General features: G+C 55.5%; 1 protein-coding gene across 3 annotated transcripts; it reads left to right on the forward strand.

Annotated features, from left to right (window-relative positions):
* Positions 1-133: 133 nt before the first annotated feature.
* On the forward strand, positions 134-27,935 carry Lrrc27 (leucine rich repeat containing 27). Of its 3 annotated transcripts, XM_048791412.1 has the most exons (12): positions 134-647; positions 777-1,034; positions 3,882-4,012; positions 8,775-8,833; positions 9,521-9,673; positions 10,968-11,078; positions 13,893-14,268; positions 15,998-16,159; positions 18,054-18,150; positions 23,583-23,698; positions 24,703-24,823; positions 27,611-27,935. In XM_048791412.1, exons 2-12 carry the CDS (start codon positions 825-827, stop codon positions 27,734-27,736), a joined length of 1,662 nt encoding a protein of 553 aa, XP_048647369.1. In that variant the 5' UTR covers positions 134-647; positions 777-824; the 3' UTR covers positions 27,737-27,935. The 3 variants fall into 3 exon arrangements, with proteins under 3 accessions (XP_048647369.1, XP_048647370.1, XP_015353888.1); XM_048791413.1 differs by lacking the exons at positions 134-647; positions 18,054-18,150 and having other exon boundaries at positions 697-1,034; positions 24,705-24,823; XM_015498402.2 differs by lacking the exons at positions 134-647; positions 10,968-11,078 and having other exon boundaries at positions 714-1,034.

A 27,935-nucleotide genomic window follows, 5' to 3' on the forward strand; every position in this document is an offset into this window, starting at 1 on the left:
CGGGCGCGGTGTGCGAGAGGCGAGGGCTGGCAGGCGTGGTGTGCCTGGCGGGGCACGGTGTGCCTGCGGGGCGGGGCTGCGGGGCGCGGTGTGCTTGCAGAAGGCTGTGGGAGGTGGTGTGCCTGCGGGGCCGGGCGGGGCTTCTGGGCGGACTTGGGGGAGTTGTGCCGGCAGCGTGGCCTTCCGCGGGGGCTTTGGATAAGGCTGCGCTAGGCTCTGGTCTTCTTTCCTGCAGAGACCGCTTGGGGTGGGAACTTGAGACAATTCTCGACCAGGCCAAATGGGGAAAATAGAGGCGGGGCCATCCTTGCATATTTCAGTTGGGGTGTGGACGTTTTCCCTGTTGGGTCTGTAGAGGGCTGAGGCCTACCCTTCTCTGCTAATCACCAACCACCTACTGTGCAAAGGCCAGGATGTCCTGGGGAGCTCCTGTTTACCTTCATGCAGACCTGGCTCCCCATTATCTGCGCGCCCTTGGGGCGGCTCCTTCACTGACTGGAACCCCTCCTCCTCCCTAAATGGGAGTGAAACGAACACGTATCAGTAACTGGGTCGTCCATTAGATGTGCATGTAAGACCCATAAGCATTACAGAGTTGATTATCAATGCTGGACAAAGTGGAGCTGTGCCTCACCGCTGAGATTTGGGTGAGCAACAGTTCTTAAACTTGGTGTTGAGCAAAGGTATTGCTGGACAATTAAGATCCAAGGTTCTAATTTCACTTTCTGTGTCAGTGTGATTGGTTGTTGCTGGGTCTCCCCTGCCTGTGTTTGCAGGTGACTCCAGACCAAGGAGGATGAGCTGTGGCCGCTGGAGGGCTACAGATGGAGGGAAGCTGCACCTGTGGGGCTCCTGCTGGGGCTGCTGAGGATGCAGAGGAGGGTGCTAATGGAGTCAGTGGTTTGCCTGCCTCCCCTTCCAGAGATGTTCATAGGATTATTGAGAGAATCATCTTTTCTCCCTCACCAAGTTTGGACTTGAGTCAAAGTGGTCTGCATCACATGGGAGAGGTCTTCAAAATCCCCAACCTTCAAGTAAGTGGCAGTTCCTTGGGATGTTGTCACACAGGTGCTGTGCAAATAAGTGGAGCACCCAGCCCTGCGCTTGCTTGCTAAGCATCTTGCTCTTTGGAGAATATTCTAGAAAGAGGCAGAGAAGGGTTAATTGGGCTTTCATATTGCTGATCACAACAAAGAGAAATCGAGATATGGGCCATGGCAAGGGCAGTGGTGCATCTGCTCACAAGTGGGAGCCCATCCTGCAGGCCATCACTCTCCACCAAGGCCCCATGGGAGAGGCAAGCACCCAAACATCTTTGGTCTCTTATTTAAAAAACAAACTCCTCCAAAAACCTGAGCAGTGGAACAGCAGTTAACCCGGTTTCTCCCACTGCTTTCCCTGTTGCTGATGTGACAGCCATGGCCTTGGTGCTGGGCGCCTCCTGAGGGCAGTGCCTGGGAGTGCTTCTGGAGCACCGCCTTGTTAGAGCACAGCCTTGATGCAGACCTTGCTGCCCCCCAGCAGTGCCAGCCCGGCTGGAGTCACGGAGGGTTCTTAACTCATTTGACTTCATCTGGAGTCTGGGATTATTGTGAAGTGCAGCCATAATGTACGTGAAGACAGTGTGTGGAACACTTGTGATGTTAGTTGACATGCCCAGCAGTTTCACAGAAGCTGCACTTTGGCATTTTAGGTGGCGCTTGCACTGCTGAAGCCTGCTTGCCAGTTTGTGTTTACCTGTTTGCTGCCAGGGCCGGCGCTGCTCTTGCTGTTCTTTATTAGCACTGACTTCTGAGGGCTTTGCCAGCACAGGGACCCACCTCATCCTGTGATGGGCTCCTGTGTGTGTCACTTGTGATGAAGCAGATGTCGAGCCCTGAGGTTCCCATTGACTCTGTGCCTACAGGAGAGGAGGAAATTCCAAGTCCTTCAGCTTAATAGAGAAGCGTCACAACTGTTTCCCTTTCGTGAGATAGATGAATTTTATTGCCATACCAACAAATCAGTAAGTGAGGTAACCACTCACAGTTGCAGACTCTCAGGGGTTACAGGCCACATTTTGTAGCTATAGAGCAATCCTTGGAATTGTAGGTCGCACTTCCAGAGATACTGGTACTCAGGGGACATGTAAAGAATGCTCCACCTTCACACTCCCAGGACGTTGAGGCAGGGAGAGGCCACACACTCTTCCACCCCACCAGCTTCACACGGGGTAGTGCCTGCATTTCCGGGGGTGCTGGGAAGGAGTCCTCTTACTGGCCTTCAGGAGGACCTGTTGGTACCAGAATTGGCTGGTACCAACAGGGCAAGCACAGACTGGAAGGGTTAATACTCTGCTCCAGCAGCTGACCTGGGAGGGTCCTGCATGGAGGCCTGTGTGTACATGCACAGCTGACCTGGAGGCACATACTGTGCACTGATGGCCACACTGCTTTCCAGAGAGCGTGCCAGCTGCCAGCAGGCAGGGACAGGGGTTTTCTAATAGGCATATGATTTTCAATGCATTTATAAGGAGCATGACTTTTCTAGTCAGTGTCTCGCAGAGGCCTGTAAATGGTTTGGATTTGGGGGCTTGTGGAGCTATGGTATACAAGGAATTGCCTGATTGCCCACTGAGTAGCAGACAGTGTAGTGGTAAAAGGCCAAGGATCACAGGCACTCCCTGATTGGGGCACACCCTGTGAGGTGGGGCCCAGCAGCTGTGGCGAGGACACTGGAACACAGAGGTTCCAGAACTTGGTCAAGGCCACACAGCTGACCTAGCTTTGAGCCCAGCCGTCTGGCTTCAAGGTCATGCTCTGAGCATCTGTCTCTGCCTCCTCAGTATGCCTAGGTACAGGAGGAGATGGGTGTTATAATGCTAATTGCATGATGTTAAAAATTCCTTTCATCTGGCCATTCTATGATTGTGCAATTACAGACACCTTATTCCCCCCCTTGTCCAGAAATATTAAGTAGAAAATTTGAGGAATAAATAACTCATAAGTCTTAATGACTTTTATGAATTGTACAGTATGGCTGGATGGTTCTGTTATTTCTCTCTCTCTCTTTCTTGTAGTTGTAGATGGACAGATTGCCTTTGTTTTGATTATTCTTATGGGTGCTGAGGATCGAACCAGTGCCTCACACCTGCCAGGCAAGCGCTCTCACTGGGCCACAGCCCAGCCCTGCTGTTGCTCTTGGTTGTGGCCCTCTTACATGCCTCTCCATGAGTCCCACCTTACCTTAGGTGTGTGTGTATTGGGGGATGCACGCAGCACATATGCAGTACTTTTCGATGGTTTCAGCCTCCCTGTGGATAGGTGGGGACAGTTGTGTGTAGGTTGTAGGTATACAAGCAGTCTTGCTGCCACATGGTCTTATCCATGATGGTGACTTGGATGTTTCTGAGCTGATGTGCCACACTGTTCTGAAATGGCTTCTGAAGGGACTTCTGTGCACCCATCTACCATAAATAGTGCCATGGAAGACCCCTATGCCTCTGTCCAGCAGCTTTCCCTTAGCATGAACTTGGGTGGATCCCCAGGACCCGCTCATCAAGGGAACAGTTCACTGGGCTACGAAGAGCCATGACGCTGAGTGTGGAGCATAGGAGGGAGAAAACGGTCTGTGAAGTCCTGGGTGAGTTTGGTGTCAAAGGGTACTTCATTGAGAAAGCAAGGTACTTGTCATGGCACAACAGAAGTCACAGCTCTGAAAAGAACTCTGCTCTGATTCTGGGTCAGCTGTTTAAATTCTATAAGGGGTAAAATGTCTTTTTACTTTTTAATGTGCCACACATGGTAGTTAGTATACTGTCTTTCTGAAAATGCTTTCTTGAATAAACCATGTTTCGAAATTGGGTTGGTTAATGAGACATTTTCTGTTCTTTTCTGTGCAAGCAATTACATCTTCAGAGGAATGCCCTCTGCATGATTCCTAGAGATTTCTTCCAGCTGCTGCCAAACCTGACTTGGCTCGACCTCCGGTACAACAGAATCAAGGCGCTTCCCTCTGGGATTGGCTCTCACAAGTGAGTCAGAGCTCCTGTTGCCATCTCTTTAAGCTGCGTCAGTGCCTGCTCTCCTGCAACTTGGTTTCTGTTGCTCATGGGGTGACTTTAGAATGGAGGTTAGATAATTTCAGAGCCAGTCGGAGGTGTGCTGTCCAAATGCGCCACACTCTCCTAGCTGTGACTGTGACGGGGCTCTAGGACACCAGGAGGAATGGTGCTGCCTCCACGTCTGTTGGGCAGCCCGTGCCGTGCTGGTGACAGCTGGTTCCACCTCAGACTCCCCTTGTGCAGAACCACCTGCAGGTCAAAAGTACCACTGATGAATTAAATCCAGCCACTTCATTCCAGTGAGTCCTATATAATCAGTATGGGATCTTGGAAAATAGTGAGAAACTTCTCATTTGGGGAACTGGAAACCTGGCCACCAGCAAGCAATGTGTGCTGTCCTGCCACATTCCTGCCACTCTGATTCCACGAGCACAGTCCTATCCCATCCTTGGAGCCTGGCCTCCTCTGGGCCTGTGCCCAGCAGCCAGCACTCCTTGCTGTAGAGACCCCCTTTCCTGTGCCCTCTTGGTACTTTCTCTTCTATACCATCAGAAGCCGTCCTGCAAATGTGTTGACAAACCGTCAGTCCCTCCTCTAATGTCAGCCTCTGGGAGGAGGGCACACAGAGACCTGGGGTAGGTGTGTGCTTGGCAGGTAGGTGCCAGGCATGGCATGGAGGCCAGGGTGCAAATCAGAGCTGGGGGCGTAGTAAGGTCTGGAGTGTCACTGAGCTTGGAGCCTACAAGGTTGGATCTGGAGTGTCCCCCAGAGGCTCCTGTGTTGAGGCTTGGTCCCAGGAAGCAATGTCCAGAGGCAGGGCTTTGGGGAGGTAATTGAACCATACAGGCTGACCTCGTCAGTGGACCAACCCATTGATGGGGCATAGCTGAATGGACACTGGGAGGTGGTGGACACTGTAGGAGGTGGGACCTCGTTGCAGGAAGTGGGCCAGTGGGGGTGTCCCTGGGAGAGTGTCTCCTGTCCCCTGCCCCTTCCTCCCTCTCTGCTTCTCGGATGCCAGGAGAGGAGCCCTTTCCTCCACATGCCCTGCCATCACCACAGGCCTAAAAGCAATATGCCAGCTGACCGTGGCCCTAAGCCTTTGAAACTGTGAGCCCAAATGCTCCTTTAAGTTGTTCTCCTCGTGTATTCATCCCACAGTGGGGAGCCAGCCAACAGAGCCCATGTTCTCAACTCTCGGATTCATTTAGGGAGAGCTGGGAAGTCCCAGGAGGGGTGAGTGGAGAGGGAACAGTGGGACTTGGCCTGAGCCACACCATGAGGGGAGGCTGCAGGGACGAGAGTGGAAGTAGGGGGATGGCTGGGAGGCCACTGCAGCCGTCCATGCCGGAGGCAGCACCTGGCCGAGCCTCGGGTGGGGTGGAGGTGGGGCTGGAGAGGAAGTGTCGTGTCCTCCCGACTGAAACACCCAGGGTCACTCCAGGGGAACTGGGCTGCGTGAAATATCCACACAAGAGACAGACTTTTTTCTTTGGGTTCATGTGACAGCTCCTCTAACCTTAAGGGTCCACAGAAAGAGAGAGAGCGAGGAGCACGTGCTGAACCCTTTTATTGGGGAGAAGCCATTCAAATGAGGCAAGAGGTCAGGTTTCAGGGGGCTGAGTCTAGCTTCGTGATGTCTGCTGTCAGCAGGTTGACTGACATCTAGGAAGGTCATGCCCAAAGGCAGAGCAAGAGAAGGGGACACACAAAGGGCATTTCCAGGGGAACATTCTGTCCCAAGCAGGGCAAAGGGGTAACATCACAAAGGAACAGGTGAGGGTGGCTCAATCCATGGGGCGACCGGCCTACGTCTGAAGGCGTGTCCTCAAACTTCCGGGACTGGAGCAATGTCCAGGTCACTACGATGTGGTGAGGGTCAGAGCCTCTCCGGCTCAGGGAAGGAAAATGCGAATCATTCAGACTCGCTCCCCACAAGGAAGAGGGGCGTCTGGAGGTGACCCGAGTTCCTACACCGTTTTGTCCCCAGTGACTGTGTCATGGAGGCTGCGGTGCAGCGCCAGGGTGAGGCTTTTGGAAGTAGTTTAAGGAGTGCTCTTGCTCCATGTGACCATGAGGAGTGCCCATCAGTCGCTAGCCCAGTCTGCTGACAGGCTGGTACTGAAGCAGGTGGGGACGCCTGGAGCGCTGGGGGGCGTCACGGGTGGACCCAAGAGGAGCCAGCATTTGAGGCAAGGCTGCCCAGCAGCCTCATGTGCCTCTGAGCTGGTGGCTTCTGCATTTGGGAAGGCTTCCTGCCTCACACGGCCATCAGCCTCTGTGTTTGGATGAGTGAGTGCTTTTTGTTCATAAATTATCTTAGCCTCAGCACTCAGTTCGAGTGAGTAATTGCTACTCAAGAGTAAAAATAAACTAAAGCCTATTCCTGCAAGTATACTTCTTCCTAAAATAAGCACACAGAGCTCAGAGTTTGGAATTCTTTGATTTTGCCAGCCAAAGCCTGCTGCATCTTGTTGTTTAAGGTACACCTTGTTCTGTGATTTATGACCCATTACATGATTAAGATGGGATCAGTTGCTGAAGAGCTAAGACATGTCAATTAGAAATCTTGAGTGATTGTAGACCTATTAAAAACCTTAGACTTTCCCCTTCTCAGTGACTTGGACATGTGAGTTTTCTAGCACAGAGAAATTCTTAAAAAATAGATCCCAAGGCAAACAAGTCCAATTTTATATGTAGATTTGTATGTTCAATTGAGAATCATTGAAATGAAGTAATCCATGAGTGAAGGTTGAACTACTAGGACATAAGGGACTGTGTTACAAGTCAGTCGTTTACAGTGTTTATGAGAACATTCTGGGGCAATGGTACATGGTAGGGGACTCTCCTGTGCTCTTGGGAAGCATCCCATCTCCCAAGAAGGAGCACTGCCACGAGGGCCGAGCTCCCCGGGGCTTTGCCGCTGGAGAAGAGGAGGCGAGCTGCCTCTGTCCTCTGCCGTCCTGGGTGTCTGGGGTCCTACTGGGAGAGACAGATGTCTCTCAGGGAGAGACACCATCCTTGCTTCCTGGTAGCTGTGTCTGTGTGGTGAGAGTGAAAGGGACCGAAACCAAGCAGCCAAAAGGGCAGCACTGGGATGGTCCACCTTGAACACTGCAGGGAAAGATTCCCTCACCAGTTTATTCCTTAAAAACCCCAATAGTAAGGAAAACCCAAGAGAGTAAAAGAAAACTGTCTAATCCTTCGGTAATCTGATTTTCCTCTGGATTGCAATCAGAAAATTCATTTTCATGACATAGTGGCAGGAAGCCTCTGTCTTGTACCTGTGTCTTTGTCAGCTGCAATCTGGCCTCAAAAGATCACAGACATGCTGGCTCCCTCGCTGTGCCTTCAGCCCGAGGGTCTAAGGCCCTTCTCAAGGGCACCTGGGAGAAGACAGGACTCCTGGTCACTGTCCACTGTCACCTGCTTACGCTGGCTTCACCAAGACACAGTGCGGGAAGACGGTGACAAGCCCTGCCCTGCTTGGCCTCCTGGGCTGACCTGTGGCCCCGTTGGCTCTCCCTGCAGCAGATCAGGCTGTGCTGAGCCAGGAGCACGGGCAGCACGCAGCACCAGCCCCTACTGTGGCAGCACGTGCCCCGAAAGAAGCTTGGCCACGCTTCTGTTTGCAATGACCCTGGCTGGTAGAAGGCTGCATGGCTCCAGTGGCTGCAGCTGGACAGTGGGGACCTGGCGTGGCTGGGGTGCAAGTCGGTGCGATCCACAGTGGCAGCTCTCCTTCCCTATGCAGCTTCTCAGACCACCCCACATGGCAGAGTTGGCCACAGTCACATCCCCTACGGGAGGCAGTGCCTCAGTGGGGGGGCCTGTCTGAGTCTCATTTGCCTTGGGGGGTGAAAAAGTCCAGCCCACATCACAGCTGACCAAGATCTCAACGTCTTGAGTACACAGTTGCACAGATGGACAGATGATACAGTCCTCAGAAGTAAATGTGAAAAATAAACAGAAGAAGAAGTGCAGGATAAAGTTTAATGTAAAATACTGATTTTTTTCCATCATGATTCAGTCAGTGAATTTTAGAGGGCACCTTTTGTACACCCCATCTGTCTATGGCACATTTTGTCTTGATGCATGAGCTGTTAATAGGCACTACGTGAGAGAAGACATCCAAGGTCAGACACATCTAGAAGTCCCCTCTGGCCGTGCCTGCCTTGAGACTTCCCAGAAGCCCCATGTGTGACTGCCTCTGATGGCGTGGGGTGTGTCCTGCACAGCTGGGTCTTCCAAACACTGCTGAAAACTCCTTCTGAGCCCAGGAAGCACCGGGACTGCTCACAGCGTGCCATGGGATAGGGGCTCAAGGCGCAGGCCCGACGGGAAGAGGTGGAAAGCCCAGCGCAGGGCTTCTCGGCTGGTGGGTCTGCCCCAGAAGACTGTTGGCAGTGTCCAGAGACAGTGGGGCTGTCACAGCTGGAGGGAACCACACAGCGTCTCTAGGGGGAGGCCCAGGATGCTGCTGAGTGCCCACGGTGCCCGGGCAGCACCCACAATGGAGAGTGGCCTGGCCCCAGGTCCAGGTGGTACCGGGGCAGAGCCTTATGCTGACTGGAGCTGCCAGTGGCAGGTCAGTGCTGGAATCGGGATTGGGATCTATGTTGCACTTACTTCTGAAAGAGGAGGAAAATGAAAAGATTTGATGGTATATTTTAGGTGTGGTCATTTTTAATTTTCTGCTTTTTAATTTTTAATTTTATTTTTTGCTTTAAAGGCATTTGAAAACTTTGCTTTTAGAAAGAAATCCTATCAAAGTGTTACCTGTGGAGCTGGGTAAGTGTTAGAACAATAAAACAAAAGATGATTTTAAATGCTGCTCTTTTGGGTTGCTGGAGCCTGTGGATGTACATAGCAGATATGGCTGGAGGGTGGGTGAGGTAGTATTTCCTTTGTTTTGGTATCAGGGATTGAACCCACAGGTGCTTAACCACTGAGTCATATCCCCCTCCCCCCCAGCCCATTTTATGTTTTATTTTGAGACAGGGTCTCGCTAAGTTGCTGAGGATGGCTTTGAACTCACGACCCTCCTGCCTCAGCCTTCCAAGTGGCTGGGATTACAGGCGGGCGCCACCATGCCCGGCTGTCATGGCTGCTTTGAAGTCTGTCTGCTGGACCCAGCATCTGGGACTGCCCAAAGGCAGTTTTGGGTGACTGCCCACTCCCTGAGGGCAGGACACATTTCCCCACCTCTGTGGGTCTGGTGCAGCTTTTATGCAGCAAATGGGTGTTGCGAGTGATGCATGCAGGTGGCTTTTGCTGCTATTGTTTCATGTAGCCTGTTCTCAATCTGTGGAGTCTGTCTTTCCTGCAGCTTTTAAAGAGCAAGCTCAGGTGTCCTCCTCTGCTCTGACCCCAATACCAACTAGAGTCGTTTTAAATGCAAGACCAGCTGCTTTGATCTCCTCTGTGTCCCCGCAGCAGCGTCTTGCAGAGCACTGACGATTCTCTCCTCCATTGCAGGGAACGTGGCCACACTGAAGGCACTGAACTTAAGACACTGCCCTCTGGAATTCCCTCCTCAGCTCATCGTGCAGAAAGGAGTGGTGGCCATCCTGACCTTCCTGCGGATCTGTGCGGTGGAGCACTCCTTCCCCAGAGAGTCAGCTGCTTCAGGTTTGTGGGACGATGGCTGGGGATACAACTGATGACATCGTGCATGGAAGCTGGGGGTCAAGCTTTTCTAAGCCAGGGTGGAGCTCGTTCATCTCTTCTTGATGTCCTCCTGAAGATCTGGGCAGCTGCTGTCCTCTGTGGGTCCCAAGAGGACCAGCCACACCACCTCGCTTGACCTGTGCTCGAGGATTCACGTCCCCAGTGTGCATTACAGAGCCTGTCTGGAGGTCACTGTGGAAACTTAATGAAGCCAGCAGGGAGCAGAGGCTCAGGAGGCCCGTGCTCCATTAGAAGACCAAAATAAGCCTCTCCTGTACCTGCAGAGGGGCTTTGCCAGCATGTTGGTCTTGTCAACTCTGCAGCAGGCCCTTGCTAAGCTACTCCACCTTGTCAGCATATGACCAGAAGATGTTTTCAGGGCTCATGATCTCATCTGATCTCAAGTGGTCTTGTAGTTATTTACACTTAGAAAAAGTAAAGTGAAATAGAGATGAAGGAGAATCACCATGAAGCTCACCAAAACAGTAAACATTCTGAAACATTAACTTCACTGTGTTTAAAGTTGGACTAAGTCATATACTCTATACGTAGGAACATGTGTGCATTTTTAATGATAAGCCAAGAAAGCCACATATATAATGTAAATTGCGTATGTAAACAGTTGGCCTGTGGCAGTGACACGTGAGCTTGCACATGTGGCCCAGGTGGCATGTACTTGGTAACAGCTTCCAGTGATCCCGAGCTCACAGCCGAGCCCGGGACATGCTCCTGAACTCCTTGGTGGAGGTGCCCTGGGCAAGGAGACTTGCTTCTGGGCCTGTTGGGAGTTGCCTCCAGGCACCGCCACTGTGACTCTCCTGGGGTCTTCAGCCGGTGGGAGCTCTCCAGGGAAGAGGCTGCAGGGCTTTGAAACAACAGAGGAGGAAGAAAAGCCTCTCTCCTTGGTGTGCTCATTGCACTTTATAAGCAGAGACTTCCAGAGGGCTGTGGTTTTTGGTTTTCATTTCTTGTTTGCTTATGTTTGGGGGTTTTTGGCCATTGTGATAAGCTTTCCAGATGTCTTCTAGGGGCTCCTGCAGTGAGTCCCTGCCTACAGCACCCTGTGCAGAGTGGTCTGCTGATGGGCTCAGAGGAGCTAGGCTTGGACTTGGCAGAGACAAGAGGAGCCTGGGGGGATAGGAAGGAGCAAGAGCTTCATTCTCCTGATGGGATGTAGCATCCAGAAGCTGGTAGAAAAGCCTGGTCCAAGATGACCAGGCCTGTGCTTAATGCATCTGTCCTCGACCCATCGCAGATGGCCCGGATGCCTCACTTCAGAGTGTTGGTCATACATGTGTGATGTCTAGGTTGAATCCTCGGAAGCAGCTCCAAGATCTGGATGCACGAGCCAGTGGCTGGCTTGGAGGTGAACCTGGGAAACACTGGTGGAGGGCAGTGTACCATGAGCCAGAGGGCCGAGAGCAGCTGGTGAGGTCACCAGGTGCCAATCAGAAGACCCTCCAGGAATGTCTGCATGGGAAGACTTACAGAGTGGTGGTGCCAAGCCCAGGAAGCACTGCACCCTGGTGCCCTTGGCTCAGCACAGGGCGTCTCCAGGCCTGCCATCCTGTGTGAGAGGCATGTGCAGTGGCATCAAAAGCTGCCACGAATCTTGTGACATGGACTGGGAAAGGCAGATAGCCATTGTGATGCTGAAGACAGGCTGGTCGGGGACAGTGAAAATGGCACCCAGTGGAGGAGTACAAACACATTGACCAAGCTCCAGCTGGCGTCTCCTCCAGGAGGGAGTGCCCTAGCAGAGCGGCTGGCGTCTCCTCCAGTGGAGAAAGCATCCAGCTTTTGATCATGTGTGGCGGTCAAGGGTGGGCTGTAATGCAGGAATGATTCTCACTGGCCAGATACCCTGGCCTTCAAGAGTGGGCAGTCAGCTTATCCTGGGAACTGCTGTAGTCTCTGTTGGCACTGCCATGCTGCACGGCACCTGACCTTGGGATGGTTTGGGCTGCGTAGCTGCTGAGAGCATGTGGGTGGTGTACTCTTAGCAGGCAGCAGGTCACAGGCCCATAGGTGTCCTTTGGGGTGATCCCCAACAGTCTCGTTCAGTTGGCTGGCTCCTTCTGGGGTGCGTGGCAAAAGCGCCTGGCTTTTATGATGCTGATGGGTCGTGGGGAGCGGGAAGGACGAACAGCAAGCCCCCGGTGGGGAAGAGTCTGCAAGTTGGGGTCTTGGACACATCTGCACCCCCTGGCTGTCTGACCTGGACTGCACCGTGGAGGGCAGTGGCACCTGGCTGGAGCATCAGGTGGCATGAGCCTGGGATGACTGAGGAGAGGTAGGCATGAGGGCCTGGACTCTGCAGCTGGGGGGCTACATGAAGACAGGGGCCGTTGGGCCTACCTGGGGGCCCAAGATTCAGTGTACTCAAGGATAGACCCCACGGACCCCATGGAGGGACATTGCACAGGACAGTCTGCACCCTTCACAAAGGAGCACATCAGGGAAGGGAATGGCCAGCAGGGTCTTTCCAGATTGAAGGGGACCAAAGGAGCAGGAAGCCATGAATGCTTGACCTGTTTGGAGAGAGATGGAAGAGGGCACTGTTGGGACACCTGGCGAGAGCATAGAGGGTCTGCGGGTGGACAATGAGCCTTCAGTATGACACCCCAGTTCTCAAGGCCGGGGTGGCCCTTGCGGGAGAGTCCATCTGAGGTAGAAGCCAGTCTGAGAGGGAGGGCAGCGTGCACACAGCTGTGGCCCTGGTGTCAGGTGAGACTCCACAGCTGCGGACCTGGCATCAGTGCAACTCAGGCCCTCCACACTGTTCTTTAAGTTTGAGGCCATTTCAAACTAAAAAGCCCAAAATACATCAAACAGTTTGTCAAAAATGAATACATGCTGCTTCTGTGTCTTCCCACGTCAGGGCTGGGCCCCCAGGTGGCTTCCAACGTGCTGTGCATGGTCTCTGGCCTCTTGTCCTTGCTGAGTGTGGCACCATCTTCCTCCAGGGGGCGCTCTCAGGAGTCTGCGGTTTCCACTCTGCCCCTAAATGGATTATCCACAGGCAAACTGGCCAAGTGTGCATATTTCCAATTGCTAAAGATACACCAGGGGAATTTCACAGCTAATTAGGACTTTTAAAAGTGTGTCTTTGCCTATTTGTGAGCCTTTTCTTTAATACTACAAACCCCCAGCATGTAGCAGTCCATGAGGGGCAGAGGTTGGGGACATGCTGTCCTGTGCAGTGCGAGTGTGGCACCTGTGTGAGTTCCCGCTCATTCACTGTGGTTTAGGCAGGGAGAGAAGCCCCCTGGGCATGTACAGTGATGACAGCTGGGTGGTGCCCCTTGGCACCTGCAGCCCCTTCCACGGAGTGTTTAGAGAAAGGCTCTGCTAAAAGGCGAACAATCTGTAAACTGCTAATTCTGAAAATACGTTTTATAATGAGTGCTTGAGTGTGCAGTTTCATTCAGTGTTCTTTCTCAACTACTTTCCACCCAATTGCAGTTTACGGAGCAGGCTGCAGCTGGAGCTGGGGTGGCTGTGCAGTTGACACGTGGCTGGCAGACGGACAATGGGCTGGGCGTCAAAGTCTGACAGTGGTTGTATGCTTTACCAAAGGATAGCTCAGAGTGGTCACAGCTGTTTAAAATTTAAGAACAGAAGGTGCAGCAGTGACTAGAGTGAGACACTCCCTTTGGCCCCCATCCCTTAGCTGCTGCCCAGCCTGGCAGGGCCCCTGCCGCAGCCTCTGTCCTCCCAGCTCACAGTTCTGAGCACCTGTTTCCATCAACAGAAATGCAGTCTGGGTCCCAATTCCAAACACAGTGAGAAACACACCTGGGCTAGTTTTTCTCTCACGTGGCTGATGTGGATCCAAAGTCTCTGATAGTCAGCAGAGGCATGGCCACACAAGAGCAGCAGGCTAGCCGTGAGTTAAGTCAGGGCTCGAGGGCTCGAGGGTGGGAGCAGAGATGCCAACTGCATGTGGAGAGACCCCTCATGTGCACATGCCCTACCCCGGACAGTGACACTTGTGCAAAGAGATCTGGCCTCTTGGAGAGATGTCTGCTCCTGTCTGTGCAGCAGCTGCTGGGCTCTGAGGCAGCCTGCTGCGTGGAGGTGAGGGGACGCCCTCCCACCTTTCCAGCATCTGGGCGCGCACTGCTCTTGGAGATGGCATTGATGTTCAGGCTACTAAAATGGCATTTCCTTCTGTCAGAGGCTCCACCAGTTAAGAAGCTGGACCTGAGTGAGCTTCCAGACCCCCAGCTGGATTTGTCCCAGGACTGCATGCCTAATGAGAAAACCAGGAGCCCTTGGGACCTGAAAGCCACGCTGGGGGGACAGGAGGCGGACTTCTTCCCGCCTGTGGAAGGGCTCCACCTGAGCGAGTTCCGGAGGCCCCCTGATGCCACAGAGCACTGGACAAGCGAGGAGGAGATCAGGCGCTTCTGGAAGCTGAGACAGGAGATCGTGGAGAACCAGAAGGCTGAGGTCCTGGAGCACCAGCTCCTGCCCATCGAGCTGCCCCCAAATCTCAAGGCAGCATTAAGCAGTAAGGGGAAAGAGCACCTAAAGCCACGGAGCCTACTCAGGTAAGGCTGGAAGCAACTGAAAGTGTTCGCAGAAGTGTGACCACGATTTACAGTGCTGCACCACACTGCTGTGTGTGAGTGCCACGAGTGCCACCTGGGTCAGGACCAGAGTGGGCAAGAGCCCCCAGGAGAAGGCGCTCAATGGGAGGTCACTTGAGAGAAGACCAGACATGGTTGGTTGTGTGTGTGCCTGTGTGCACGTATGGATGTGTGATGTCACAGGAAGAAGACCAATCACCAGTGGTGTGTGTGTGTGTGCACACATGTGCACCTGTGTGCATATATGGATATGTGAGGTCACAAGGGAGAAGACCAATCACAGGTGGTGTGTGTGTGCACCTCTGTTCACATATGGATATGTGAGTTCACAGAGGAGATAGACTAATCACAGGTGGAGTGTGTGTGCACACCTGTGTGCATGTATGGATATTTGAGGTCACAAGGGAGAAGATCAATCACTGGTGGTGTGTGTGTGTGCACTGTGTGCATGTATGGATATGTGAGGTGACAGAGGAGACAGACTAATCACAGGTGGGGTGTGAGTGCACACCTGTGTGCATATATGGATATTTGAGGTCACAAGGGAGAAGATCAATCACAGGTGGTGTGTGTGTGTGTGCACCTGTGTGCATGTATGGATATGTGAGGTCACAGAGGAGATAGACCAGACACAGGTGGTGTGTGTGTGTGTGCACCTGTGTGCACGTATGGATATGTGAGGTCACAGAGGAGATAGACCAGACACAGGTGGTGTGTGTGTGTGTGTGCACCTGTGTGCACGTATGGATATGTGAGGTCACAGAGGAGATAGACCAGACACGGGTGGTGTGTGTGGACATGTGTATGTCTGTGTGCACGTATGGATACACGTATAGAGGAAAAATGTGTCAGAATAACAACTGAACCTAGATGACGTGTCCCCCAGAGCATCTCATCGCATCCAAGGGGACATGACTGGATCTTAGAGATGGTAACGTGACAGATATCTGTGGCCCTCCAGAGCCAGCCCAGGAGCAGATGCACAGTGCACCTGTGGGTATGCTAGGCCACATGCGCAGGAGCTAGGTGGCGTGAGGACAGGTGGAGAGGTGTGGGCTAACGATGGGGGCACTGATCCTTCTGTGTCCTGGAGGTCGAACACTGTAAAGGTGTAGGGACCTCGAGCACTCTGACAGACAGTGACCTTGGCAGTGTGCAGTGGGTTTCCAGCCACAGCAAGGCCTAGGAGGCCCAAGCTCTTAGAGTGTTCTCCGTCCTGGGGACAGGAGTGTAGCCCGCTGCTCCCTCCCTCCTTCCCCTACTGTTAGGAATGATAATGATGCTTTTCCAAGTAAGTCGTGGCAAGCTCCCCGTTTGGATCCCAGCTCCAGCTGGGCGTGTGCTTGGCAGTGTGGGGCTGAGGCCGCCCAAGCCTGTGCCTTGACTCAGTCACATGCTGACGCTGCAGCCACTTCTTAGGGTGATCTGGGGATGTCTTTTCCTGTGACTTCTGCTTCAGTAGCTGCCATTCAGTGGTGGTCAGTGGGGCACAGTGTCCCGCTGCAATCCATCATCCTGGTAACTGCTAAGATGAGCACAGGTCCCTGCTGTGGCTCTGGTGACCACGGTTGGTACTATCATGTCTCCCGAGGCAGCTGATTGGCAGGCCCTGCTCTTGGACTTTGAGGCGTGTTCGCAGTGCTGTCTGTGTGGGTGCGGAACGTGCAGAGGAGTGCACTTTGTGTTTTAGGAGGAAGACTACCTCCTTCAAGAGCATGTTACCCGACCTCTCGTTGCCGTACCAATCGTCCCTGTACCAGACAGTGGCTCGAGTGAGAAGACTGGAGGAGAGTCGGGTCTTGGCCCTCAGGGACCTCGGGGAGAAGCAGGTTCTGGTGGAGCAGCGGAAGAGGTGTGTCTGCGGTGCAGGCGAGGTCCCCCTGCTGCTGCCAGGTGTGTGGCCTGCGCAGGACTGAGGGCGGCAGCCGAGGAGGCCTGGCCTGCTTCCTCCTCCCTGGCCAGGCTGTCCCGCACGCTCCCGTAGCTGCGGCTCTCTGAAGTGCCTGGCTCTCGCTTCACAGCTCCTCGCTGCCTCCTCATCGGGCTGGCACAGGTGTGGGCACGTGTGGTCCCTGTGGCCATTCTTGACACAGTCCCCTGCTTGCCTTCTCACCACACTGCCTGCCTTCGGGTATCTCCCTAATTCCTTACTCTTTCTTGGTCCCTTCCTCCTCCCCTGTCCATCACTGACCCAACATCCTTTTCTGAGGAAGGGCATTTAGACACAGTATGGATGAGTCTAAATCATCCATGCCCTGGCTCGTCCCATGCCCTGGCTCATGGTGGCTGGCTTGCTGTTGGCAGACCACCAGGCCCTGTCCTCAGTTTCTGCCCTGCTCTGCCTACCAGTGCTGCTGACCACCCAGTAGCACCCTGCTTCAGGACCCAGGAGACTGGCTGGCATGGACTGTGTGCTCAGGTTCACCAGTGAGGGCGCCCAGCAGGTGCTTGGGGAGACAGGGAGAGAAAGGGCAGACTTTCTATCTCCCTGGCCTCTCCAGCCTCTCCCCCAGGCTGGCTACTCCATCCCTGGTGTGCCCGTGGGCCTTGGGGTGACCTGGCCAAGGCAAGCCCCGGTGCCTGCACTGCCCTTGGGTTCCTGCTCCCTCCCCTTCAAGGCCTGCTGAAGCTGCCCACAGGGATGCGTTTCTGTCTGCAGCCAAGGGGCGCCCAGCTTCTGCGGTGGTTGGCAGGCCCCACCCAGCACCCAGACCCCTGCACCTGGCTGTCCTCCAGGAGCAACTCATGCTTTTCTAGGAAAAAAAAAAATACCTTGAAGGCAGAAAGCAAGTCAGATCTTTGATGCCCTGCCTGGAGCCCAAGACCTGCAGGCCTCCTTGCTGAGCAGCTCCCAGAGGCCAGCATGTGGTTAGGCTCCATCATGCCACCCATGTAGGGAGGTCACCCCTTGTTTCCCAAGGGGCAAACAGGTCCCTCCTGTACTGTGTGACTGAGAGGCACAGACACTGCCTGGAGTCCCTTGGCTGGGAGATGGGAGGAGGTGGGGGTATTGCCAGCACACTGGGCTGGTCCAAGGTCCATCTAGGCAGGTGCCAAGAAACACGCAGACCTGCGCCCCGAAGGCCTGGGGAGGCCTGGGGAGGGTGTAGCCAGGCTTGATGCCTCAGGGCCACTGTGGTGGGGCAGAGGGTCAGGAGGAGACGAGAGGCCAGTCTGGGGCATGAGGTGGAGGAGAGCCAACCAGGAACTGCCAACAGACCAGGAGTTGGTTCACACAGGAAGGTGTACCTTGGGGCTACAGAGGAGGCTTCGGGGTGGATCAGCCCTCAGCTGGGCCAGGGCTCTCAGAGGCCCCATCCCATCCCCAGCCACAGGGGACAACTTAGAAATTCTGCACTCCTTAAGGAGCCAAAGCCCAGCTGCAGAAGATGGGCCTTGCTCACAGCCCCTGGGCATGGCCCTGCCCCAGGGAGTAGGCACTCTGCCCGAGGCCGGGGAAGACTGGAGGCACTCAGGTTCTAGAGAAAGCCACCTAGTGGGAAGTCTGCTTGTGAGTGGGTGGTCTTTGGAACCTTCACAGGCAAGGCCTGAAGGCTGCTTGCAGACCCTGTGGCTCTGGCTGGGCCCTTCCTGGAGGGCCCATGGGCCCCTGTGCCTCCCCTGGGGGACAGGCAGACAGGAAGAGAAGGCTGTTTGTATGCAGCTAAAAAGACAGAATTCTTTGTGAGCACTGCTTGAAGCTGCCTGTGGCTTGTGACATTGATACCACAACGTGTTTTCTCCAGAGAAAAGAGAGCCCTGCAGGAGTGGAGGCAGCAGGCCCAGGTGGTGAGGAAGAGGCAGGAGACGCTCAGCCAGCTGCTGCCCCTGCAGAGGAGCATGGTAGGCACAGCGTGGTGGGCAGGGCGGGCAGGGCACCTCCGCCTGGGCCAGCCCTGCAGGGCAGGTGGGGCTGCACGTGGTCCCACACAGCTGGGGAGTGAGACTGCCGGGTGGAGCTGGGCATCCTCTGGCCTGGCCTCTGGGACACCCTCTTAGCTGCTGCCCTGTAAGATCTGTCCAGTGGATCAGGTGCTTGCAGAGGGAAGGGAGATAGGAGTTAGGGGAAAAGGGGAAAAATGAAAATAAAACACCACCAGGTTCCACGTGTTTACAGGTGTCTTCCTGGGACCCTTACCCTCATCTCTGCCTCAGAGGCCGGGAAGCGGTGGCCTCAGTGACCTTGTCCTTGGACGTGGGGTTGCCAGCTCTCAGGCTGGGTGGCATAAGGTGCTGTGGGTGTAGCTCCCGTTCCCATATCCCCAAACTTGAGGTGCAGGTGACAGGAGGGTGCTGGGAGCCGGCCTCTCCTCCCGGCCTCACCTGGTGCTCTGCTGTGAGCTGACTGCAGGTGTGCTGCTCCACTGGGCCACCCGGGTCTCTTGTCACTTCTTGACAAGAAGCCAGGTGCCTCTGTGGTGCCCAGCACCACCCTGGGAGGTCCCCAAGGCCTTTGCCTGCACCCCAGCAGCAGCTGCAGTGCTGCGCGGCCGGCGTCTTGATTTCACATCACACTGGTTTCCGACTCACAGGAAGGTTGCAAGGCAGCACCAGAGTCTCGAACGCTCCTCACCCAGCTGGTGTTGACATCCCGTGTGACCTCAGAGCAGGGCTGGGGACTGATGTCCACGCAGGTGCAGCGCCAGGGCCCAGACAAAGACCACGTCTCACCAGCTTCCCCACCAATGGGTTGCCCTGTTCTGCTCAGGTGTCCCGTGGCTCACTGTCCTCACATCCCCCAGGGACCTCCAGGAGAGGGCGGTGGTCAGTCTTCCTGTGTCCTTTGTGACCTGTTGCCTCTGTAGTGCTGATCAGTCACTGTGCAAGCACCTTGGCCAGGACTCACCTGGCACTTCTCACAGGGAACCCCAGGTTTTCCATTTGGGGCAGGACCTCAGGAGTGACCTGTGTCTTCCCAGGTGCAGCACTGGTGGTGATTGACCTGGTCCCTGTCGCCTGGTCAAGGTGGTGTCTCTTTCTCCCTGTGGTCTCAAGGTCCTCCCCTCTGTAGCTGACCCAGCCTCACCTCCAGGAGACCTGGAGCCTTGCACTTACCTGTGGCTGTGGCTGCAGCTGGCAGAGCTTGTCTGCAGCATCTGGCCTGCTGCTGATGACCCTGGGAATCTCTGTGGTTGACTTCTGCTCACCCTTTACCCTGCTGGAATGTCAGTGGGTCGGCACCACTGACCACAGTAGGGCCTCTGGGGCTCTGCTGTGGTTGGGGTCCTGGGTCCTGCCTGGTGGTATGGGCTGCCTGCACCTGGCCTGGCACACCATGACAGCTATGCCAACTCCAAGCCTGGCCTGCTCACACTCTAGATGGAGAGGTGGCCACATAGTGGTACTGCCTGCCGTTCAAGATGCTTTGGGTCCTCCCTTCAAACAGAACCTGTTGTTTCAAGTCAGAGGCATGTCCTACCCTAGAGATCTTTCTCAGGAGCAGAATCAGCAGTTTGGCTTCAAGATGTCCGTGAAGCACTGTCTTCCTGGGGGCTCAAAGGTGTCCCGACCCTGAAACCCCACACCTTCCTTTATTGTGGCAGAGTGCTGAGGCCACTGCAGCTGTCACTGTGTGGCTGTCTGTCCTGCTCAGCATTCGTGCCCATTTCCACACACTGAATGTTGTGGATAGACTCTCATGTTCTTTATTTCCTGACATATTAAAATTTTAAATATATATTACATTGCCTCTAGGAAACACACACACACAATGAGACACCCTTAAGAATGCTTTCAGAGCTTGATTATAGAAAAAAATTGAAAATAACTTAAATGTCAGTAGGTAGATATGACTAAAGAAATTGTTACATCCAAACTATGGGTTATCAGCATAGCGTCAAAAATGTTGAGTTAGATCTATTATCTACTGACTCGAAGATATCTTGAAGACAAGGTAAGCCAGGTGTAGTGGCACATACCTGTCATCCTGGTGACTCAGGAGGCTGAGGCAGGAGGATCCCAAGTTCAAGCTTATCCTGAGCAACCTAACAAGACCCCGTCTCAAAATATAAAATGAAAGGGGCAGGATGTAGCTTAGTGGTAGAGTGCCCCTGGGTTCAACCCCCAGTATACCCCCCACAAAAAAACCCACCAAAATGGCTATAAGTTAAACCAACACGATTGCAGAACATGCACAGATCATATTAGAGCGTGGCTGGTAGTGGAGGAGGAAGCAACACTTCCAGGGCCCTTCCCAGGCCTGAGTTTGCATGCTTTGATCTTGAAGAAGGGAAAAGTGGGTCCTGTAGAAACTCATCAGCGATAGACTGATTCAGACAGCAGGAGCCAGGACACGCGCTGTGCCCCCATCTCCTGCTGCAGCAGCACAGAGACAAGTGAGACAGTGGTGGCACAGCAGGTCAGGGGCGTAGCGTGCAGGGAAGCAGCAGGCCTGGGGCAGGTGGCTGTCACTACTGGCTTTCCCACAAATCCTGAACCTCAGCATGTGGGCATTGTGCCCCTCCCAGACCTGTGCCCACCCAGATACTGGAAAAATGTTTTGTATGGCCCCGAATACTATAATCAAGTCCAGAGATGACAACGTTTGTGACAAGGTGTTGGTATCTACTATGTGAAGATATTTAACAATCAGAGACTCCAAGAGAAGTGTGGGTGGAGGTCCCCACAGCCATACGTGCACACACAGAAACAGCTGCTCAGGAGACTGAGTGCGCTCAGGCCAGCTATCCATGGTCTGCGGCAGGATAGGGTGGGGGCTCAGGGAGGGGCGGCCGTCACTGTACAGCAGCTGCCAAGGTCTTGAGGGAGTGAAACAGTTAATTGTTGTGCTGGGGACTGCACCCAGGGCACGTGCTCTACCACTGAGCTGATACCCAGTCCTTTTGAATTTTTTAAGTTTTGAGACAGGTTTCTAAGTTACTAAGGCTGGCCTTGGACTTATAGTCCCTTTGCCTCAGCCTCCCAAGTTACTGGGATGACCAGAAAGCCCGGCCTGGACAATCTCTCTTCAAGTGAAGAACAAGTATTTTTGAAAATGTCCAGGAGTCCATCATGCCCAAGTAAAAGCAGTCGGGTCATGGGCCGTTTCCAGAGGCGAGTCTGCCTGAGTAAGCCCGGCCGTGCTGCCTGTGACCAGGAGCTGGCCGCACCCGGAGGTCTGCACAGCAGGGCCAAGACAGCCTCCCAGCCTGTGCCTGCTCCTGCAGTCGGCCGGAGGACGCGAGAGGGCGCCAGGACCCTGCACATAGCCTGCAGCTGCTCCCTGGATCCTGGGCAGTCAGCGGGAGTGCCCACGTGCTCGTCCACCTCAGGGGTCCCAAGTGTGCAGCCTGTGCAGGCGTGACAGGCAGGGGCCTGCTGTGGTGGCTGCAGGGAAGACCTCCGGCAGCTGGCAGGTGCTCCTGGATCCTGGCTCTGCCCAGCGCCTTCGTTTCTGTTTTTCAAGGTGGCTGCCTTCAGCACCAGTGCCCTCCACACTCCAGTGTGAAAGGGGCCTTGGCGGCCACTGGCAGGCCCACACCTTGGTCCCGAGTTTCCCACGCAGATCTTCCCCACTCAGGTCTTCCTCAGAGAATCGGATACTTTGTAAATATTCTTCCATGTTGGTGGAATGTGCCTGGTTGGGCTTTTTTCCAAATGCTTTTAATATTTTAAAAAATTAAATTTCTTGACTTCAGAAGGAAAAAAAAAAGCCTCCTGAATGGAGCTTTGTCATCTGTCTGTTGGAGTCACCCGTGAGACACTCCTAGCCAGTGGGCCTGTGCCGGTCCCCAGCCCAAGGCCAAGGCTGCTGTGTGCACACCGTGCTCGTCTGGGGTGTTCCATGCAGACAGACAAGGTCCACTCAGACGGGAGAACAGACCTCAGTCGGTCCTGCCAGACTGCAGCTGGGGAGCCCCTGGCAGGAAGTTCACCCTCCCATCCTCACACTCACTACCCACTGCTCTGTCAGCCCTCCAGTCCTGGCAGTCCCCGCACAGACACACCACAGCAGACACACTCGTGCCTGCAGGCACACACGCTCCTGCACACGGAGACCCAGAGGTCCCCCATCAGGCTCCACTGGAGGCCACAATGAGCAGCACCCTCGGTGTGTCCACCCCCGGTGTCCAGGTTGACTCCTGAGTATGGAGGCCCCCAAGCCCCCAGCTCCGGTGCTGACGCTACAGGAGCAGCTTGGGACCCCTGTGTAGAGACACCGTTCCATGGTCCTGGCAGTGAGCTGGCGGCTGCAGTGCAGGATGTGGGCAGGGACCAGCACAGCGCAGGTTACAGAAGCCAAGAGGAAGCTGGGCCTGTTGGGCCATACAGCCAAGAGAAGCAGAGGTGAGGGCACAGCCGGCGGGCGGGCACAGCCGGCGGGCAGGGAGCGGAGCAGGACTGGAGGTGTGCCGTCTCGGGAAACCAGTGTGGCCCAGTGTGCCTGCTGGTGGGAGTGGGGAGGGGCCGGCGCCCGCCAGGAGTCCAGCCAGCTTCCAGGGGTGGTGTGTGGGAGGAGGGGTGGGCCAGGGCAGTGGACAGGGAGTCGGGCGTTTTCCTACTGACCAGAGAAGGGTGAGAAAGCCCAGGTGACCTGAAGTCTGAGTGGTGTGTCAGGAAGAGGGAGCGTGGTCCAGTGGCGATGCTGGACCTTTGTGTCCATACACAGGAGTCGTTTCCCTGAGTCCAGCTGGTCTCTTGGTTTACAGACAGCCTGTTGGTCTCTGCCCTAGCTGGGCCACCCCTGCCTGGTCACTGTGCCCCTCTCCACATTCTGCTTCCCTGCCATCTCCCAAGTCCAGTAAAATCAGAAGTTGGTCTGTTCCCGCAAAGCAGCCCTGGACTGGGGACTGCCCCTGAAAGCCTGTGGACAGCAGGGCCTGTGGCTGTGTTTGGGCCTAGCCCAGTGCTCCCCAGTGCAGTGAGGTCAGCCTCCCAGCCAGGCAGGCCCGTGGGTCCATGTGCTCGGCTGGCGGCCACCTGGCCTTGCCTCCTGGGCACAGGTGGCTCTGCCCTAGCTTCTGTGTGGAAGCCTGGGGCCCATTTTGGGCAGCAGGCATCATGTTCTCTCAGGTGACAGGATCTCAGGGCGACGGGGGCCAGCCTCGGCAGGCTCAGGTGACACCCTGGGTCCCTCGCGCCACACCTTTCTCTGCACACCCTGGGCCGTCCAGGAAACCTCCAAAAGCTGTCCAAACCCACATCCACGGTGGGGAGAGCCCACCCAAGGCCAGGATGGTGACCACGTGTAAACAACACCCCCTTTGGACAGCAGGCCAGGTGCCAGGAGCAGCGTCTTCTCAGGAGCCTGAGAGCGTCTTGTTGCGTTTCCCTAGATGGCATCCAAGTACCCATTCGCCGTGGATCTGGTGGACAGTGGGAAAGCCCCACCCAGTCCATCTGGAAGAAGGAGACTCGGCAAAGAGAGGACATCACACACAAGTGAGATCAGGTTGGTGACAGCAGCTGTCCTTGGCCCTCTGGGCTGTCTGCTCCTCAGCTGAGGCTGTGGCTCAGCCCACCGGGGGCGTGGGGGGGAGCGGACCATCGTGCTGCCGCTCCCAGGGACCTCCTGCAGCCAGCCACAGCCCAGCCACCCCAGGACTGAGGCTCCAGGCCCTCTGCGGAGACTACTGCCTCGCTGCCGCCCTGTTCGCCCCACTCCTTACAGGCCTAAGCTCTAACTCGCTCCGCAGCCCTGGCTTCTTGGGCTGATCCTTGGGCCTCAGCTGCAGGAGACCGATGGCTGTGGGGCTGGGAGGCCGGTGCTAATTCAGGCGGAGGAGCAGCGACCCCAGGAAGGAACAGCTGGGTCAGGAGGCCACAGTGGGAGGCCACCGAGCAATTGTAGGATCTGAGTCTGGCTATGTGGTGGCCAGGCATCTCTCTCCAAGGGCCAGGTCATCTGGGCAACCATCTGGAGCTCCGGAAAGCAGAGAAGATATGGGGACATGTGGGGCCAACCAGGGAGAGGGGAGAGTGGGAACCTCAGGCTGCACCCTTGGGACAGCTTAGGGACAGCATGGTGTCACAGAGCAAGGGGCTGAGGCCGAGGGACAGGAGGCCCACAGTTAGCAACAGATCCTGGGCCTCTTCTGCCATCCCAAGTCCTTGTACTGACCATCAGGAATGGGAGCCTCAAGGCTCTGCGTTCGGTGCTAATAGAAAGAGGTCTTTTTAAAACCCCTGCTTGGTAGGACTTCCCACGGCTCTGTTTAAAGATCCAGCAAAACAAGACGTGCTACTCTCCTCTGTGTGCTCACGTGGTGTGGCGGTGTGCAACAGAGGACTGTCCTGTGGCTTTGGAGCTGGGGGGCCCAGGCAGGGACAGTCCCTGCAGGAGGGGACAGGGAGCCAGGGACCACACATGGCCTGGAGAAGAAAGGAAGCTGTCTGGGTGGAGGGAGTGCCAGGACTCCGTGCCCAGGCCAAGCTCTGCGGTGCCCTGTGTTCCAGAGGCGGTGCCAGCCTGGAGGAGCTAGTGAAGCATCAGGAGCGGCCAGTGTGGGCACGCTGCAGCTCCAGAGGCGTAGCGCCACTGCCGGAGCTGAGGACTGCCACCCAGGACCTGGACTCTGTGAGTGTGTGCACACTGGGTCTGCTGAGCACGGGCCCCCAGCACGGTGGGGATGATGTGTCCTTTCAGAAATGTGGGGGGTGTTCCAGGATTGCCATTGGTCACCCACTGCACGGTGAGCCTGGGTGTGCTGGGACCTGAGGGTGCAGCAGGAGGTGTCTGCCAGCAGCAGCCACAGCCCTGGATGGCAACTGTCCACTCCACACACCTGTGGGGTGCCTGTGGAGGCTCTGGCCTAGGGCTGGCCATGGGGGGCACTGTAGGCTTGCCAGTGACCATGTGCCCAGCGTCTGTAAGAGAAAGGCTGATGCTCACGGGGTCCAGGCGCTTCTTGGGAGCCTCCTGAGCAGACCTGCCCCCAAGCCCCTCCTGATGCTTTGACTTTTAACCTCGTCCCACCCAGCACTGCCAGGGGGAGCCGCCCAGTGCTACAGGCACGGCACAGCGAGAGGGAGGCCCTTTTCTGCCTGTGTGGCCCAAGGAAACTGCGGCCCTCCCAGTGAGCACCAGGTGCCTGTCCCCACCTTGCTCACCACGGGCCCAGCCTGGTCTCTGGGGGCACCCAAGCCTGACAGTGTCCTGAGCCCCCCTCTACGTCAGGCTGGTGCTAGGCTGCCACCTCACTGTCCAGACAGGAAGTCCCTGCTCCCTGTCCCCAAAGCCCATCTGTGGGCCCTGTCTCCATCATCTTCAGGTGACAGAAGGAAATGTTGACAGGAAGCAGCCCACAGAGTTGGCACTTGCAGGTTTCCTCAGGTCAGACCAGGTGCCAGGAGAGGAGGCTGCCCTGCCCTCTGCCCTGATAGAACCCTAAGCTTTAGCTGGGCACAGGCATCTCACAAATGGCCCATTCCCTCCTTCTCCCACACGTCACTACTCTGGCCAGCAGGGTGAGACAGCTGTGTTCACTCTCCCTGAGCCTTGGCCTTCCCTTCCCCTATGCAGAATGCAAGCATGAGTGCAGGAGCTGGGCAGCCATCACGGGCCCCCGTGAAAGCCTGATCGAGGATACAGAGTAGCAGGCTGTAGGAGTGTCTGCTCTCCAGTCCTGGGAGCTGGACCCTGGGCCTAGCAGCTGAGCCCGAATCCTGACACAGTCAAGGCCATGTGGTTTTGCAAAATAAAAGCCACCTGCACATGCAGTGTTAAGGGCCTATAGAGACAAATGCCAACAGGATCCAAGATGGTTTGTTTCTCAGAACCCAAAACACACAGGAACACAATCTAGGAACAGAGGGACTGAAAGCTGGAGGCCTGGGCTCCAGTGAGATCCAGCCCATTTACTGGCACCACTTGGTCCACTGGCTCCACAGGCCTCCAGAAGGTTGTTGGGTTCCTCTCTAGAGAATGGAACAACCTGGCATCATAGGCGTGGTGTCGGTGGCCGTGGGCTGCCTTTGCGAATCCCGAGAAGAGATGAGGGCCAGCCTGTCTGGGTCAGGCCAGGAGCTTTCTCACCCCTCCTGTCCTCTCAGCTGGCCAGGATGAGGCTGCAGGCCTTCTGAGTGACCCATGTGAAGGAGAGGCCTTGCAGACCAGGTGGACAGTGAGCGGGGAAACAGACCTCACTGAAGACAAGTAAAAATTTCAATCCAGCTTTCCAAATCCTCCAGCAATAAAGAAGACACTGCATCACGAAACACAGCAAGGTGCTCCCCAAACAGGTGCTCGACTCCCAGGGAGAGCTCTTGGAGGTGGAGCAAAGATGTGGCAACGATTTTAAAAGATTAAACTCAGTGGACAAGCTGAGCAAACCCCCCGGGTAGTGAAACAAGCAAGAGGAGTGGTGGAAATCAGAGAGGGGTGCGGTTTTAAGAGCCAAAGTAGAGGATTGATCCTGAGACTCAGCACCTGCTGTCGTGTCCTGGTCTAGAGCAGGTGGAAGGAGTAACAGTCCTGAGGTCTGGGAGGACACGGCCAGCTCAGGCCTCTCAGGCTCGCTGCACTCAGATGTGAGATTTGGGGCTCAGCCTCTCTGGGGACCACCACGCAATGCTGGGGGCCAGCCCATGTGCCAAGGTCTCTCTGGGGACAGGATTTGGCCAGGAGGAGAGGAGTGTCAAGAGCTGCCCAGTTTGGGAGATTGAATGGCAGGCAGGCATGCAGAAAAGGTGAGACTCCACAGGAGGCCATGGCCACATCCACAGGGAGATGAAGGCCTGCTGGAGCACAGTGGCCAGCAGGCAACAGTGCCTCCCTAGGCCCCACGACCTCCCGCTGGATGACCATCCAACCCACAACTGTGTGGAAGCTGCAGAGGGGAGGGCTGCAGGTGCAGGTCCAGTCGTGCCCCAGGGAGGCCAAAGGGAGGACTCAGGACTGTCTTCCTCAGGGTGGGGAGGTGGAGCACTGCAGGTGCCCCCTGCTGCAGTGAGCCAGGACCTCCTCCTGTTGGGCCTTGCTCCGGCCTGCAGGCTGAGCTGGGAGCCTGGGTTTGGAGCAGGGGTGTCGCTGACCACGGTGCGGGGGGGGGCGCGGCGTTGCAGGCTGGCCTGCTCTGGGTCTGTGGCTGTGGGTCTGCCTCCAGGGCAGTGCAAGTCAGTACTTCTCCAGCAAGCGGCCTGGGTGTACCAGCTTTAGAGGGGCCCTCTGTTCACCCACTCATTCTACAGGATGCTGGGTGGGGCCTGCTGGGGACACCAAGATGAGTAGCCCTTGCTATTGGTGTCCTTGCACAGAGGGACAGCACAGGAGCACCGGGGGCAGGTTACACCATGGTGTGGAGGCAAAGCCCGGCTCTGCGGGGCTGCCCGTCTCACTTCCCCTCTCCTCTTTGTCTTCCCAAAGGCCAAGAAGCTGCAGGAGGAAGCGGTGACACTGAGACTGGACTCGAGCTCCAGCAGAGCTCTCTCAGGGGGCCTTGCTCACCCATCAGCATCACAGCCTCAGAATATATTTTTTAACGGGAAATAATAAGAGCCAGAAGATGTTTACAGCACTGATGACAGCATCTTCAGACGTGGGGAACTGGCTTTTGGCAGGGGGACTAATGTCAGGTGCTGGGTATTGTCCTTGTGATTTATTTCACAGGCACCTGTTGTTTTTAAATAAACCTGGGTTTCTTTTCTGAGGCTGTAGGAGGCTTAAATTGCATTAAAAGGAGAGTACTGTG

Source organism: Marmota marmota, unplaced genomic scaffold, assembly GCF_001458135.2.
Source record: "Marmota marmota marmota unplaced genomic scaffold, marMar, whole genome shotgun sequence".
NCBI classification, from domain to species: Eukaryota; Metazoa; Chordata; class Mammalia; order Rodentia; family Sciuridae; genus Marmota; species Marmota marmota.

Excerpts from the sequence above, each read along its gene's own strand:
- Lrrc27 (XM_048791412.1), top strand. The coding sequence starts at position 825 with ATGGAGGGAAGCTGCACCTGTGGGGCTCCTGCTGGGGCTGCTGAGGAT. Across the intron at positions 1,035-3,881 it reads TCAAAATCCCCAACCTTCAA|CAATTACATCTTCAGAGGAA; the intron begins GTAAGTGGCAGT and ends TTTCTGTGCAAG. Across the intron at positions 11,079-13,892 it reads AGCCAGTGGCTGGCTTGGAG|AGGCTCCACCAGTTAAGAAG; the intron begins GTGAACCTGGGA and ends TCCTTCTGTCAG.